The sequence below is a fragment of the Numenius arquata genome, chromosome 12, assembly GCF_964106895.1.
Source record: "Numenius arquata chromosome 12, bNumArq3.hap1.1, whole genome shotgun sequence".
NCBI classification, from domain to species: Eukaryota; Metazoa; Chordata; class Aves; order Charadriiformes; family Scolopacidae; genus Numenius; species Numenius arquata.
In genome coordinates, this window is record NC_133587.1 from 35,765,849 (window position 1) to 35,782,194 (window position 16,346).

General features: G+C 40.0%; 1 protein-coding gene across 1 annotated transcript; it reads right to left on the reverse strand.

Moving 5' to 3' along the window:
• Positions 1–1,497: 1,497 nt before the first annotated feature.
• Positions 1,498–16,044, reverse strand: NOM1 (nucleolar protein with MIF4G domain 1). The gene is made up of 11 exons (XM_074157451.1): positions 15,172–16,044; positions 14,103–14,227; positions 12,931–13,126; positions 10,607–10,930; positions 9,977–10,087; positions 8,606–8,767; positions 7,881–8,002; positions 3,972–4,104; positions 3,491–3,622; positions 2,686–2,795; positions 1,498–1,687 (listed from the first exon to the last, which is right to left on the reverse strand). Exons 1-11 carry the CDS (start codon positions 16,042–16,044, stop codon positions 1,510–1,512), a joined length of 2,466 nt encoding a protein of 821 aa, XP_074013552.1. The 3' UTR covers positions 1,498–1,509.
• Positions 16,045–16,346: the final 302 nt, after the last annotated feature.

Here is a 16,346-nt window from a genome sequence, read left to right on the forward strand (position 1 = left end):
TCTCTCTACTCCCAGCACACCTTGTTCCCTACAGCTTGCCCTCTCCAACAGCAGAGAGGTGAGAAAAACAGTTCCTCGGCTGCTGGGGGAAGCACTCCTCCGCCTGAAAAACATTGCTCGTACAACTGAGCCAGCGGAGTGCTCTACATTCAACTCTTTGATTAGAAAATAAAAAGAATTAAAAATATTCTTGTCCATCTTTCTTGCTGCAGAACTGAAAATTTTCTGGAGGATGCCTACGGGGAGCAAATTTTCCCAACAGGGACAGATCCAAAGCAGCTGAACAGATCAATTAGTATCAAATGCAATTAGGAGGCCCCATAAGCGAGTGGACTATTGAACACCAGCGGGCAAGCCTGGTTATAGAAACAGGGCTGGCAGCTCTACCACAGGTAGATTATGCAGATGCAGCGCATATTGCAGATGAGAAAGTGCTTCATCCTCTCCCCCAACTTTAAGGTCATTCCCTTCCTGGTGAGCCAGCTAGAGCAAAGCTCGTACAAACAGCAAAGCCTTTGGAAAAATCGCAGTTTAATGTGTAGTGGTGAGGTGACAAAAGAAACAAACCATTAACACCCAGTGTTACTGAAAACAAATGTACATGATTTGATTTTTTTAAAAAAAACATCTGAATAGAAAACGAAAGCAAGTTCTTAAGGAAGGTAATTCTCCTGTTGAAAGACTCATATTATTCTTTATGCCTAAAAAAATCTGATTAACACAACTCCAGTTTTAAAGCTACGAAACCAAGGCTAAAAGAGCAATAAAACTATGCTGTGATCTCTAAACCCAATATAAATGGGCAAAGTCAGATCTTCAAGTCGTTTTACTACAGCCTTGCATCCAACTGAAGACCTTTTCCTGACCCACCGTCAGGTAAACAATTCACAGAATTAGCGGGTAACTTCAACACTTTAAGAAAAAAGTTGCTTTCTTCCAAAACTGACTCACCAGTACTCATGCCATCTAGTGGCCTGTTTCTTCAGGCAAGTACAACTAACAGCCTGTGGTTAAGGGTCCTTCTCTAAGATACAGTGGTCAGTATTATGCTATTATTTTAAATGAAAAGTTAGAATATGCAATGCAGAATGCTACTGCTGACTGGGAGTATAACAGAAGAGAAACTCATCCTCCTCTCCGGATACTAGCCATCTACAGGAAGCACTCATGCTAAAAAGGGACATGACAAAAAAAACCCCAAACGTTTTCTCTTTCTTTAAAAAGGCCTTCTATCACCTTCAATTAACCCTGTAACTAGTGCATAAGGCAAAATAACTTTAAATCAAAAAGCAGATTCTTTGAGCAACCTGCTCAAGTGGAGGTGTCCCTGCCCATGGCCGGGGGGTTGGAACTAGATGATCTTTAAGGTCCCTTCCAACTCTAACCATTCTATGATTTAGAGTAACAAGGCTCTCCTCATTCTCAATTATTTGGGCCTGAAAGACTAACAAAGCTTTGCATCTTCATACAGACTCAGTTTTTTCTGTTTGTTTTATTAGAAAACCAGAACTATAGCTTCAATTTGGGTTCTTTTGCTTCCAAAGCCTTGGTTGCTAGTTCAACTCTTTCTTTTAATAAGCTAGCTTCTTCAGGACTTTTTTGGGCTTGTGCATTTTTCAGTAGGAAGTGCGTAAGGAAGAGTTTCAAGCTTTCCCGTAGCATTCCCAGATTTGGGTTGTCAGATATCCTGTAAAGATACAGATCAAAAAATAGTATTTAGTCTTCTACTGTTTCAGAAGTTTCTTAATTATTTTCTTCTTCAAAAAGCGATGTAGAAAAAAATCCAACCTATAAAAGGAGCTTTTCTGAAGAGGCTTTCAAATTACCAGCAAGTCTGCATTGGTTTGGTGAACAGCCCAAACACACTCAACATACAATTCATCCTCAACAATAAAATGGAATATTTGAGCCTTAGACTCGCTTTATGTAAACAATTACACCGCAGCAAAAAAATGAGGCAAATACCATGTTTGAACTTCCTTGTGTTGCTGTGTTAACGGTTGAAACATCTTTACCCAATTTTTTCTAACTTCATGTAACATTGCAAGTTTAATACAACAAAATCATGGAATTGTGGAATAATTTAAGTCAGAAAGGATGTCGGCAGGTCATCTCATCTGACCTCCTGTTTAAACCTGGACCAGGTGTGGTCAGGATGATCAGAGTCCTAAGCATCTCCGAGGATGAAGATCTCCCAGCAACTCCGGAAACTGTCCCATATACAAAAATAAGATTCTCCAGACAATATCGTTTTTTTTTTTTTAAAAAAAATAATCCTCCAAACCTTTCCCTCATTTTTCTTTATTTTTCCTTCTTACACTAAAGATACCTTCTAGCAAAGACTGCTGAGAGACTGCATCCCACTGCACGCAGATGGTAAAGCAATAAGGAAAGCAAGTAATGACAGAGCTCTGCTCATGAAAATCCTATGACCAAAATGATACATTTAATATCTGAAAGCCTTATTTTGTATAACACTTCTCACAGTTGTATCTATATCACAGCCTGTACTAACACACAAATGATACACTTCCCCCCACTCACCCAGGAGAGCTTACTTTTTACGGGATGGATGGCTGATCTTTGGAAGAGGCACTGTATAATTCCAAACAAAATAAGCAAACTTCTTATCTTCTTAATTACTACTCACCAAGGGGTTCCCTGGAGATCTCTCTGATCACTTACCTCACAAAAATGTCACTAAGTTCTTCAGGATCTGTTTTGATTAACAACATGCTTAATACTTGTCGCAAGAAACGGACTTTGGGTTTATCTAGTTCACTGAATTCAATTACCTAGTAGGGAAAGAGAATTAGATCAATTCAAGCATTTCAAACAGCTGAATTCTCTTCTACATGAACAGCTTTTAGCACATCAACTGGCCTCCCATATATACCAAGTCTTAAGTTTGGCACAGCAGAATTAGCTGAGAATGCTGCCTCCCAAAGCCAATCAATAGGGAAAGCAGAGAACTTTCCAAGGAATAACCTACTAGTACCAGAATACCAGAGATAAGTTCTCAACTAGATAAATAGTTCAGAAGTACCTAGGACAACCCACATAATTGCCTGTTTAACACATTTCAAGTATTCTTCTAGTAAAAGTCTATGGACACCCTGTTCCGAAATCCAAGTGCTCAGTAAATTTCTTTCTGGTCTAATTTAAAAAAAAATCACCAGCAGCTAAGAAGTGTAGCACAAAATCCACTGACAAAGCCTGTTAAGGAAGGGGCCTCAGTTCCAACTCTGGATACTCTAAAGAAAATAATCTTACAATTACTCCAGATACAGAACTGTAGATTTCTGTATGTCTGTGTCTCCCCAGGCTCCCTTTTCCCCAAATGATAGCAGTACTGTAATCAATTGAATTAATTTGGCAATTTTATAAGAAGTTTTGTCTTATGATCACGAATAGGTAACAGAGAAAATACAGTTTCCATAGAACTAGTGAATGCAAGGAAAACACAGAAGTATTTTGAAAACACACCAACCTTGAGAACTGACAGTGGCAATGATTTTGTCCTTAATAAGTGAGCCAACAGTGAAACCAAGTTGGAGACAGCAGCGGCTGACAGGTTTTCTAAGTCTTTGATTTTGTCCCAAAGACTAAACTGAAATGTCACCTAGGTGTCAAAAGAAAAAAAAAAATCCTACAAATCAAATTACTGTTTAAATGAGTAAAAACATAACAAAACCTTTTGACCTCCTATTCTTTATGACCCCTCTGTTAATTAAGAGATTGATTAGACTGTTCAATTCTTTTAAAACATGTAAAACAGAGGAAAGCAAACCTTCTGCAGTAGTTATTTTATTTCCTATTCAGATCTGAGCATGAGTATGCCTTACCAAATGCATAGCTACAAACAGCAGAATTTTTCCTCAGAACCAAGATCTTCACAGGCATGCATTTTCAGGTACTTAACTGTTTTCCAAGCTACAATAATGACAAAGTAGAAACAGGTATTTCTTCACCTGAAATCGTCTCTCACATTGGCAAAACTTGTCAGCCAAAAATGCATAGAAGGGGTTATATGTCTTCTCCTGTAAGCAGCAGTAAATGATAATGTGAACAATTTCTCTCTCCTGCTTGTCTTTCAGTCCAAGCCTAGAATTTAGCAAGAGAACGAGAATCGTTTAGTAAGGAAAAAAAAAAAACAACCTCACAATAAAATAAGAGCTACAGCCAGCATCTGAGACTAATATTTAAAAAATACCCTCCAAACACCACACTAAGTTTTACTTGTTTGAAAGTTCTTACAAAGTCTTTAAAACACTGAATGGAATCGAACCCTTAAGACTGTGGGCTAAATCAGTACCCTGGTATGGCAATATGGACACGCTTCCATATTACTGGTGTCAAAGGAACAGCTGCAAAAGCAAGACCTCAACAGACAGAAGTGTAAAATTACCCCCTGGGGAAGGAAAGGTGGCCCACTCCATGTTTGTAGCTCTTCAGGAAGAGAAGCAGAGGAGAGGGCACTGTCATCAATGGAATCTTGTGCTTTTGAACATAGCAGTAGCACTGCAGCAAGCACTGCTGCACGGTGTACCAATACAAAGGCTAAATAGTGAAATAAGAACTGTAGGAGCCTGTTGTGGTTCTCACACTTGTACCTATAGGAGGAAAATCAGTGTAAGCCTATTTAGAGAAACACGTACAGGGTCCTTCACTTCTGTGGTACTTACTAAGGATAAGAAAATATTTTAAGATTTTTTTTCTACTTGGTGACATGAATCTCTTCATCTCTAGGTCAACTCCATGCTACATAACACTTGAAATTCATTATTGTTTGACAGAAGCCTAAGAGGATGTAGTCAGTGATTTCAAACCACTTAAAAAAAAGAAAAAAAAGCTTGAAGGAAACAGTCAGTATCAATGAGTACTTATGGCTGCCTCAGCATAAAGGCCAAGGACTGAACAGCCTTCCCACTTGAACAGGTGACCAGCCTGAAAGAGGCCCGAGACACTTTGGCAGGGAACGGTAACTGACTCGCAATGCACCTGTTCTGTGAATAATATGATTTAGCTTCCAGGGCTGTCAAATACTTGGCAGCATTAAAACCAATTAAAATGAAAAATGCTTCGTATTATAATCTGAAAAATGTCAAACAAAATTCTTTTCATTGCTTCAAGCTCAAGTTTCATACGGCGTTAGTATAACTCAAGTGTATTTTCTAACTAAGTTTGACTCCACTGGAACTTGCTCTACCGTCTATAGAGTACAGTTTGTCATTCTTGAGTCTCATATCCCTCCTTTATACACACCTCCAGACATCTGCCATCGCATTTGATCACAGACACATACCAGATCAACAGAGAAAATATTGTCTTCCAGCCAACACCCCCTAGAATTTAAGCTTTCACAATATGAAAATCTGGGAGGATTTCTAGGCTGATTGCTAATGAGCACTGAAATCTTAGAAGTCTGCTTCTCCAAAAGAGACCAGCACTATAACTGCTGTGTCTGTGATATAATTCGCTTGCTCTCTCTTCAGCCAAGTTCTATCTGGTTTTATTATAGAGCAACAAAAGATTATTTTTTTTTTAAATACAGAGGTTTTCAGCCACCAGACATGCATTTAATAGATGACTTGTGCAGTTACGTTGCAATTGCTAATTTGGCGCACACTCCTTTTCCTTGTTCATCATCACTTCTATCATGACCTGCTTATTTAGGAAATATTCATGTTGCCAGATGGTTGCAACCAAGTAAATCAACACTTTGATGTTCAATTTTGTTCTTACCTTCACTTCTTCACAGGCCTACTAGTATTTTCTCTTTTCAGACCTAGCATTCCTAAACATCTAAATTTAACAGTCAGGATTGCCTTTCATTGCTGAGTTTCACCATAAATCTGTACAAATTTCCTAAGCCTGATCATCTTAGATAAAGAATATGCAACCACCTCACCTATTATATCATTCATGAGTTACAATATTCCCATGGACCTTGATTACTTTAAGAACTTCCCTCTGTATATGGGATAAATAATCTATTTCAGAGGCAGTTATCACCAGCAGAAGTCTGCCTCTAAGTAGGTTAGTTATCATCAGCTGAAGCCCAAGACTATCATTGCCTTTAGATCAAAAATAATAATACTCAAAACCACCTTCTAAAAGTCACTTCAGTGATTTTAGTAGATAGTCACATACTCCCTATACTGAATCACACACCACCCTACAACAGGATATCCAAGACTTACAAGTTTCTATTTTTTGAGATGTAAAGTTTCTCAAATTCTTCATCTCTATGACATAGCTTTAAAATTGCCTCTTCAAACTTAAGGAGCATTCATCCCCCCCTCATGTGTGAATCTGTGGTTTGTGAAGGAGGTGCGGCCTTTCAGCTGATGAAACAGATCAAGTCTCACTAACTGTCTTCAGTGATGTTCCCAGTCCTCCCTTTACATTGACGCTTCTGCAATCGCAAGCTGAGCCACTTCAGGGAGCTGTTGTGGCTTCAAACTAGTTACTTTCTTTTGATATAAGGAGGAGAAAGACAAGCGGAACTATAGCAGCATGGATTTAAAATAGTTTAAATTACCACTTAACCACACCTCAACTCTGCCAGAGATCTAGCAGCAGATGAATCAACAAGCACAGTTAAAATACTCCTTCATGTATTTCTCAGGCTTTTCCTCATGAGACTGACATCAAACACACAAATGTAAATTCCCATATACTCTGGAACACATGGTCACGTTGAAGTTAATTCCTTCACTGAAACTTCTGTGTACTTTCCATTATTCTCTGCAAGATGTGGGCAGATTTGAGATCTCCGAGTTTGCTGTATAAAAATCAGTATCAACACACACCAAATAATCTGCAGACAGAGTTTTTCTGCCAAGCCTGTATGTACACAGATTTGTATACTAGTTTAAATAGCACAGATGAGAGTCAAGGATCAATTTGCAAATTGAACTACCAGGTCTTGGCAAGAACTGCAGCAGCAGCTAATTTCTTTTAATTGAACAGGCCATATTAAGATATTGGAATGACTCCACCACAGTCTTAAATCCAAGCTGTGTTTTGCAGAAGTGGCATTTAATCAAATATTAGTTGACTTTATTACAAAGTCTGTTTTCGTTTGGTTAGCAAATTAAATAATTGCATGCCATCCTGGTAAGACAATTCCCTTGAATTACAAGGCTGCAATAGAAAAGTTCAGACCTGATCCTTCCTCCCAGCTACTACAGACTTACAGTTAACATTCTGACAAACACAAAGAATAGCTTAGTTTGAGCTTTTCCCTGATCACGTTTTCTTCTAAAGAGCTGTTTGCCAAGTGGTAAGGAAACTGGTTTTAACATGAGATGTGACCCTGGAGCAAATCCAAAGCTAATAAATCCTGCAAGAAGGAAGCAGAGGTGCTAGAACACGACCAGGTCATGCAAGTATGGACAGAGACCTAAAAAATGGCTTAACAAGGTGGCAAGAAGCAAAGGAAGTGGCAGTACCACAGAAATTCAGGAACAAAACCAAGAGATATTCTGAAGGGGCTTCTGGTCTGCCTCTGTGAGGAAGCAAGCCTGCAACTGACTTCCATCCGCTACACCGGGATACACAATCTTCAGTGCAGAAAGATACAGGCTTCTTAAGTCAAAAGATGCTGTAAATCACAATTATAGACACTAGTGACAATCCCAGGGGCGGCTACTTTCCTCTGGCTGCCAGTCAGTTCTGCCTGCCCCCTGCTAGTCCTTACACCAGGATTTTGGTCCTTCTCCTAACCTTTTACCCTACGTGGATCCCTAGCTAAGCACTTCCTTAATTGTATTATCAATTAAATGCCCTTAAGCCCAGACCAGCAATGTTATTTTTCCAATCCAGCTAATGTTATTCTTAGTTCTGAGCTGTCTTCTGTGCCAGTCTGTACTTACTTGAGAAGCTTTTCAAAGGCATCTAGGAAGTCTTCACTTGTCATCAAGACACAAAAAATACTTCTCCTGATATCAGTGTTCATTCTTTGCTTACGAGCAAGCTCCATTATCTTTGAACTCACCTGAAAAAAAACAAATGCTATTTTATTTATGCTTGCTTTAAGAAAGATATTTCTGTGCAGCCTCTAATAAGAACACTAATGAAGATCTCCAGTAAACTATGAAGCATCAGTCCTGAGCTTTTCTCCAGAGGCACAGGCATCATCAGGAGCTTTTTCAACTTGGGAAACATATTTCAATTGTGTCAGTTATTTTTAAGACGTGCTTCTCTTAATGCAAGTCACCATGACCATCTCACCACACTACTTTTAGAATCAGCTTAAAAAGATGCCACCCACAGGCAGACAACACTACCTGTCAGAATTCATACGTGCAAACCGACCTCAGGGCAAGCCTCTTCTTTCACTTACACAAGAAGTTACTTTTGCAATTCCACAGGACAGGAGAAAAAAAAAAAAAAAGCTATACCATTAACATTTGTAGTAACAGCTCTTAGGAAGTACACAAGTACAACATTTTGAGAAGTGTAAGAGCAGAATTTACAGACCAAAACCTTAGTCTTACAAGAGTCCATGAAAGTTTTTTTGGTGGGCTCTGTAATGAACTTATTCGCCTGTATGAAGAATATTCAAATGATCACAAACACTTGTACTGCTTGGATTTACCTTTCCTATATGCAGTTTTTGCTGAGTCTTCTTGTCTGTATCATTGATCATTGGTGCTCCACTCCAGGAAGACCCTACGATCCACCAGCGACCAACCTGATCAGCACTGAGGAGAGATTCCAGGGAGACACGGAGCTGAGTTTCTTTTCCACTGCTGCGAACCTTGAATAACAACATACAAAAAAAACCCCAAAGGCTTTTATTTGAAGATTTCTTTAAAATAAATAAATAAAACAAATACTTTCATTACTTAAAATTACTTTAAAACAAGTAACTTAATCTCCATAAAAGGCTTCACAAGTTTCTCCCCAACCTTTAATTTCAGTCAGCAACCTGAAAAGAACTTAAAAGTTTCCCATATGCTCTAATTTCTCAAACACAAGTAGTTGCTTAAATCTACATTTAGAAGCTCTTGATTTTTTAATTTAAAAAAAAAGAAAAAAAAAGAATCAATTAAAAAGTAGCCACCTTCCAATCATAAAACTTGATTAGGAGTCTGACTTGATGCTGACATTGGAAATTAGTTGCAACATCTTACAGTCTGGTCACAATTTTCCTTTCAAACACTTGTGATCAAATAAAAATGACACAACAAACTGAAATTTTGTACAACTCAAACAACAAAACGTTTAAACTCTTTGAACAAAGTAAGAATTTTCAACAACAAAGTCCAGAAGCAAACTAAGAGGACTGTGAAAATTTAAGAGAGGAAATTCTACAGAACTAGATTACCTATCTTATTTTTGCCTGGTCTATTATCACTGATGTGCACATCCCACACTTACAAATTTCTGAAAAATAAAATGCTCTAAGTGTTGTAGACAAGTAGTGTGACTTTCAGGTTGGAGATACATGGACTCTAAAACCAGACTCAAGTCCTGTGAAAATGAATTAGTTCTCAATCCAAAGAGACAATTACTTTCATGCATTTTATACTGCGTTTTTCTGGACAAACTGCCCTCTCTCCACCAAAAAAAAACCAAGAAGGAAAAAACATCCAGGTTTTCAGAAGTGTTAGACTTCTAAAACAAAGTTAGAAGCAGGTGCCTGCCTCCAAAATCTATGGAAAAAAGAACTTGTGACTCATTTCTTCTGTGTGATCATTAAACATCCCACAATCTCTTTCTCAAGTATAGGACTCTGAGGCAAAGTCTGGCTGAGTCCTTTCTCAAACTGTTCTGCAGAGGCCAGCTGACTGCTGACTTAACTTGGACACAGGAGATAATAATGATCCAAGTGATTTTTGTCCACAGGAGTCTCAGACTGTTAAATGAATTTAAAAATACTATAGCCCATCAAGCTGAAGTACAATACAAATAATTACTTTTGGTTTAAAAATAGCTATAATACATATATCAAGAAAGTTCTCACCAGTGTTCTTTGCAATTTGCGGAGTTTTTCAACTGGTTCAGGATCATAACCAGGAATCTTACGCATATCATTATTCCTTAGTGCCAACATAGTCTCCAGCATAAAGCGAACCTATTGGGAAAAGAAATATTTCTGTAGATGATGTGCTGTTTATTTAATAGAGAGTGTACTTTGAAATTACTATTCTGTGAGAATAAGCAGCTCAGCTGGCAACATACATCAAAATTCAGATTATATGCATAGAAACACAGAGAAGGATGTTTACTTTAACTCCTAGTACACTCATTTGTGTTGGACCTTCAATTCAAAGCGTGATCTGCTGAACACCATGACTCAGCGACCATTTTTTGAAGTACAAAGTATCATGAAACAGAAGCACTGTCCATTGCATAAGACACAAAACTGTCCCAGTCTCACCCACTACAAGCATTTTAGCGTCTGTGTCCTAATAAGTAAAGGAGAAAGACAGACAAGAAGAATGCAAGTAACTGAAAGCAACAACTGAACACTAACAGTAACTTAGAATCTGAACAGAGTGTAGCAGAAAACATATTGGTAAATTAACACTAGTATCCAAGTGCTTATTAAAGTCTATTTGTAACAGCAAATCTTTAAAACACACACACATACCCTAGTCTGATCCCGGAGTTTCTTCTCTGCTGTGTTTGCTTTTCTCTGGGCTTCAGTGATCAGTTCCTTCAAAGCCAAAGCATCATCTTTTCTTAAGGAAAAGCCCACATTTTTCAGAAGAAACAAAGTCAACTCAATCTCTTTTTCAGTGAAAGCACTAACAAGCTTTTTCAGAATATCAAAGATCAGCAGGGAATGAACCACATGGAAGTTATAGAGATGAGCAATCAAGGCAATCAGATTTTCACATTCTTTCCCTTCAGTGTCACTTTTAGAGATTTCATCAAATTTCTTCACCACGGCTTCCAAAAAGTGAGCACCGACCTGGCAATAGTTCCATTAAGGGAAAAAAAATAATAATCTGTTAACCGTAAGTAGATTTTACAGACATCTGTAAAACATTCATTTTTGGGGCACCGCCACTATTAATTTTAAAGAAATACTGTTGCTCCTCTCAACCAATATGGATGTTCTACATTTACATATACAAATATCTAAGTGGTGTGACATTTTCTTAAAGTATATGTTATTTACACCTCATATATGCCATCCAGTTGCCTTTTAAAGTCTGTGCAAGAAAAGTAAATGTGATGAACTTACAGTACACATACATCAGAATTTGTTTACATAATTTTCATGGACACCTATTAGCACCTTCCCAGCTGTCAGGCTGGCATGCTGTTACTGCTAGTCATTCATCCAGTAAAAGCTGCATGTCAAAAACCAAATGCACCACAGAGTTCAGCATTCCAGAGCAAAACCCTTAACAGGAAGGTAAAAAATAATATTGTAAAACAACCTTCGACATCCCAAGTTTTCACAGTTGCTGATTTTGAAGTGAGGATAAGTCTTAGCCATTTCTCAGTGGTACAGTTGGGAAAAGAAATTTTGGAATCTCTATATTTGTGGAGAGAGAACTGATGCTAAAGATTGGAATGGGAAAGCATACCAAAATATAGGTAAGTAATGAACACGCTACTGCTAAACAAGACATACACACCCCTATTTATTACAGTGCTATGAAAACCAGAATTCCCAGTAGCAGTACTGGCTTGCATTACAGGCCTTGAGCAGCTTAGGTTTTAACTGTCCAGTTATCATATTGCACAAATGTATAAACATAGTTATTGGAATCCCAAGTTCTGCATTGCTCAAACTGACCTTAAATGCAGCTGTGCTATTGCACTTTTGTGTAATGCATATTCTACAGAAAAAATAACGAGGCTTTATAGTATACTTAAATACTACAGTCTTAGAATCAAAGATGCCGTGTAACAGTCAGTAGCACAGAAGACAATCTAGATATCATCTATTTCTAATACGTATTAATATATATATAAAACTGATTACTAGTTATTTTGCAACTCCTGAAAAGATTGTGTTTCTCTTCTTAAAACAGCATTGTAATATTACGTTATATTTGCAGTCAAAACTGCCTTTCAAGCAGCAAAGAGGAACAAAAATTTTAATGGCACGGATGCAAGGAGAAAGCTGCTGTAATCACAGCCGTCTGATATTTTGTATTGTTTCAGAGACAACATTCAGGTCACTACATGACAAACTGAAAAACTTGCATTAGTACATCTTTTGCACTGAGATGTAGGAAAAAACCATAACTTCATGGGAACACGGTGCTGAAACGACTCAGTTTACTGAGAGACATTTCACTATAATTAGCTAAAAACTTCCTGTTGACATCAGTGGTTTTAGCTTCTTCTTAACACTAAGCAAGAGATATTTTATCCCAATCATTCATCAGGCTTAAACAAACACACAAAAAAACCCCTCCAAAAATTTGCCATCCTTTTTGAAGTTTCTGATATTCTGGAGTCATTGATACACCTTGTTAATTTTGCTGATGATTTGAAAGATTTGGCTTAAAAAAAGGACTTTTTTCACTAATGTAAAAGGATTTCTGCAACTGTACTGCTTTCCTTATCTGGATACACATCATCCAAGAACAACAGCCTCATACACCCAAGAGAACAGAAATGGATTAGTGTAATTGAAAAGGAGAAAACTTGAAGCTTAATAAAAATTCAGTTTTATGGATGCATGAAGACTTCAATGAAAAAAATGAGGTTTTAATAACTGACCAGTGGTAACTCATGGAGAAAATAAATTAATCAGATAAAGCAACAGACTTGCTCCCTTTCGCTTGTGGACACAGAGTAAATAACCTACAAATACTGGTGAAATTCAACTAGAAATTCTTTTTAGTGACATACAATCAAAGATCAAAAGTCAATTCAAACAAAGTATCAAGGAAAATCACCCTACAATATGTATTATTAAACAAAATTAGTCCCAGTCACAAGAATTACCTCGACTCCTACATTATGATGAAGAATGCTGACCAAAAGGACATGCTCCATCATCAATCTTGCAGGCATGGCGACTGCAGTCACACAAGCATTCATGAGAATATCTGTCAGAGTTTCATTCATGTCCTTTCTGCTGTTGGCCATGTAGAGATCTTCCATCTGTCCACAAATGGAAGGCAAATTTGGTTCACTCAACCTATTGAGAAACAATATCCAGTGTTCAGTATTTCTTCCCTTTACGTGGTTCCGCAATTTTCAATTTACCCAAGGAGCAACCTATTCTTTTTAGAGAAACTAGCTTGGCTAAAGAAAAATCATTCAAAAGATGACTGGAGGGACCTTTTGTCTTTTGCTGTGTTCGCTAAATTAAAAAAATACAACATATGTTTAAATCTGGGGTTGTTTGTTTTTTTTTTTAAATATTTACATGTTAAAAACAATTAGTACCAGTATTTACAAAACACTGTCAATGTTCTTACTGTCACACTGAACAATCTTATTAAGGAAATAGACTTTATTCTTAGCAGTTGTAACTACAGCACATCACAGTCTTTGGAGAAATTGAGTATGAAAATACCTTATACTTTTCTAACATATAAGGTATATGAAATCCTAAATGACCGAGCAAACTGCATACTGTAGTTTGCATTTTACAGATAACATAGATAAAATGTCTATAGCTTTCTTATTTTAAAAATACCCTAAAATTAAAATGTATGGAAGCGTTAATTACTTTTTCTGTTCTTCAGTACTTTAAGTTATGAAGTGTTGCTCCTCCTCAGTTGTAGTGTTGGAGAAAATTAGTTTAATTAAAAAAAAAAATTAAAAAAAAATCATGGGTTTTTTTGGGGGGGGCTATAACTCCCACTACGAGGCTTTTTTATAGGCATACTCCAACTGACACTTAGTGAATTATACCTAGCACTTGCAGGCAACTGCTGTGTGGAATTCGGCCCAATCTTAAATTTATTTTCTAGATTTTTCAACTTCTGTAACGACCAACTTTGAAGAATTTATATCAACAAAGACAATTATTATTAAGGATAGCAGACATGATTGCCAACTTAAAATCAGTTTGTGAAGAGAGAAGTCACATCTTTGCCACTTTTATTTGACTGATGAACACTGTCAGATTGAACCAGAAAGACTAATGACTTTCCTTATGACATTACCTATTAATGAGGCCATTTACCATTTTCTTCAGTCTTCCCAATTCTTCTCTTTTCTTGTCATCTAGTGTCTCCTGAACTTTCCTGACTTGAGGGGGAACATATTTCGTAGCACTGTGATTATGACTCTTACCAGGAAAACAACAAAATAAGATACCAAATGAGACAAATATTTTAAATATTTGAACACAAATATATATTTCTCTTTAAGACTAATATAACAAACTTTTAGTTAATATTTTACCATCGTAATAACCAATACCAAAGAAATAACTTCATACAGAAAAGACGCATGCAACAAGTCACCGCTTGCGACCAACTTGACAGCAGCAAAAATCCTCTTCCCTTTACACGAAACTTTCTTTAAGCTATTGTTATTAAAAGCTGACCTTTTACGCCTTGGTTTTATCCAAGCTTTATCAGCTGCAGACGTACTACCAGTTTAAGCTAGTGCCATGTTGGCTAAATGACCCGCTTGGCCTCCTCTCCTCCACCCGTGGTACAAGACCTAACACAGGCAGAACCTCTGAGATCACAGAATTGTCTGGGTTGGAAGGAATCTTTGAGATCACCAAGTCCAGCCGTCAACCTATCACTGCCAAAACCACCACTAAGCCATGTCGCTAAGCTCCACGTCTACCTGTCTTTTAAATATCTCCAGGGATGGTGGGCGATTCCACCACATCCCTGGGCAGTCTGTTCCACTGTTTGATAACCCTTTTGGTGAAGAAATATTTCCTAATATCCAATCTAACCCTCCCCTGCTGAAACTTGAGGCTGTTTCCTCTTGTCCTATTGCCTGTTACTTGGGAGAAGAGACGGACTCCCACCTCGCTACAACCTCCTTCCAGGGAGTTGTAGAGAGCGATAACGTCTCCCCTCAGCCTCCTTGTCTCCAGACTGAACAACCCCAGCTCCCTCAGCCACTCCATCATCCAGAAACCAAACGTCAGTTTGCAACAGATACTAATTTTAACATAAGCTCTCTTTGCTCTTGGCGGGAGTGCTCACGTGCAGGTGGTGGCACGTCCCTTGAGAAGCAGATTAGCCTTATCCGACGCAAACATCCTACCTCCTCCTCTTCCTCCTCCTCGCCCGGGGGCTCGCTGGCCTCAGGCATCCCGCCGTCCTCGGGGGAGGAGCTGTCGCTCTCCCACTGTCCCTCCACATCATCCCCCTCGGAGGGGTCTGAGGCGTCCTCTGCATCCTCCTCCTCATCATCATCGTCGTCCTCCCGCGGGCCCGGCCGGCCCTTCTCCCGCGGCACCGGGGCCTCCTCCTCGTCGCTGCTCTCGCAGAGTTTGCTGAGGCCGGCCCGGGAGCCCAGGGCGCCCAGCACGTAGCCCAGCCCGTCCCGCAGGAAGCTCTGAGGCACCCTCTCGAACTCGCTCCCCTCCTGCTTCTTGCGGCGCTTGCCCAGCCCCAGCCGCCGCTCCAGGCGCCGGATCTCCTTCTCCTCCTCCTCGTTGGCCTCCAACAGAGCTCGCTTCCGCGCCGAGGCGGTTGCGGCGGCGGCGGCTGCTGGGCGGTGTGGCGGTACCGGCCCGGGCCGCTGCTTCCCGGCGGCGGGCAAGGCCGGGGCTCTGGGCCGGGCGACAGGAGCCGGCTTGGCCGCAGTCGGCTTGGCCGGAGCCGCCTTAGCCGGAGCCGCCTTAGCCGGAGCCGCCTTAGCCGGCACAGCGGGGTCCTCCACCGGCTCGCCGCGTTGGAGGCGTCGGCGTCGGCTCCGCTTGAGCCTGCGCTTCTCCTTCCTGGCGTCCCGACGGCTCCGGCGGTTCTGCCTCTCCGCGTCTTTCAGCACGGTCAGCGGCTGCTGGTCGCCGGCTGCCTGCACGAAGTCCTGCACCGACTGCCGCAGCCTGGCCAGCTTCCCGCCGCGGCGAGCGCGGGCCGCCGCCGGCCGCTTCATCTTTCCCCCAGCCACGCCGCTCTTGGGCGCCGCCATCTTGGGGAAGAGCCGAGCTTCCTCTTCCGCCCCGCGGCCGCCATTTCGGGCGGCAGCGCCCCCTGCCGGGCGGTGGCCGCCGGGCGGCCCCTCAGGCGAGCCAAGCTGTGAGGAGGTGGCGCTCGCTTGAAACCCGTACCAAGGCCGCTAAATCTATAGAGATCCTCTCTTTTATATACATACATACATATATATATATATTTTTTTTTAAGAAAATGTAAGGCTTGTCCCTCGTGTTACAGAAGGGACTGGAACAATTCGTCCCTCATAGCGGTCACAAGGCCCTAATGCCCATGAGGCAC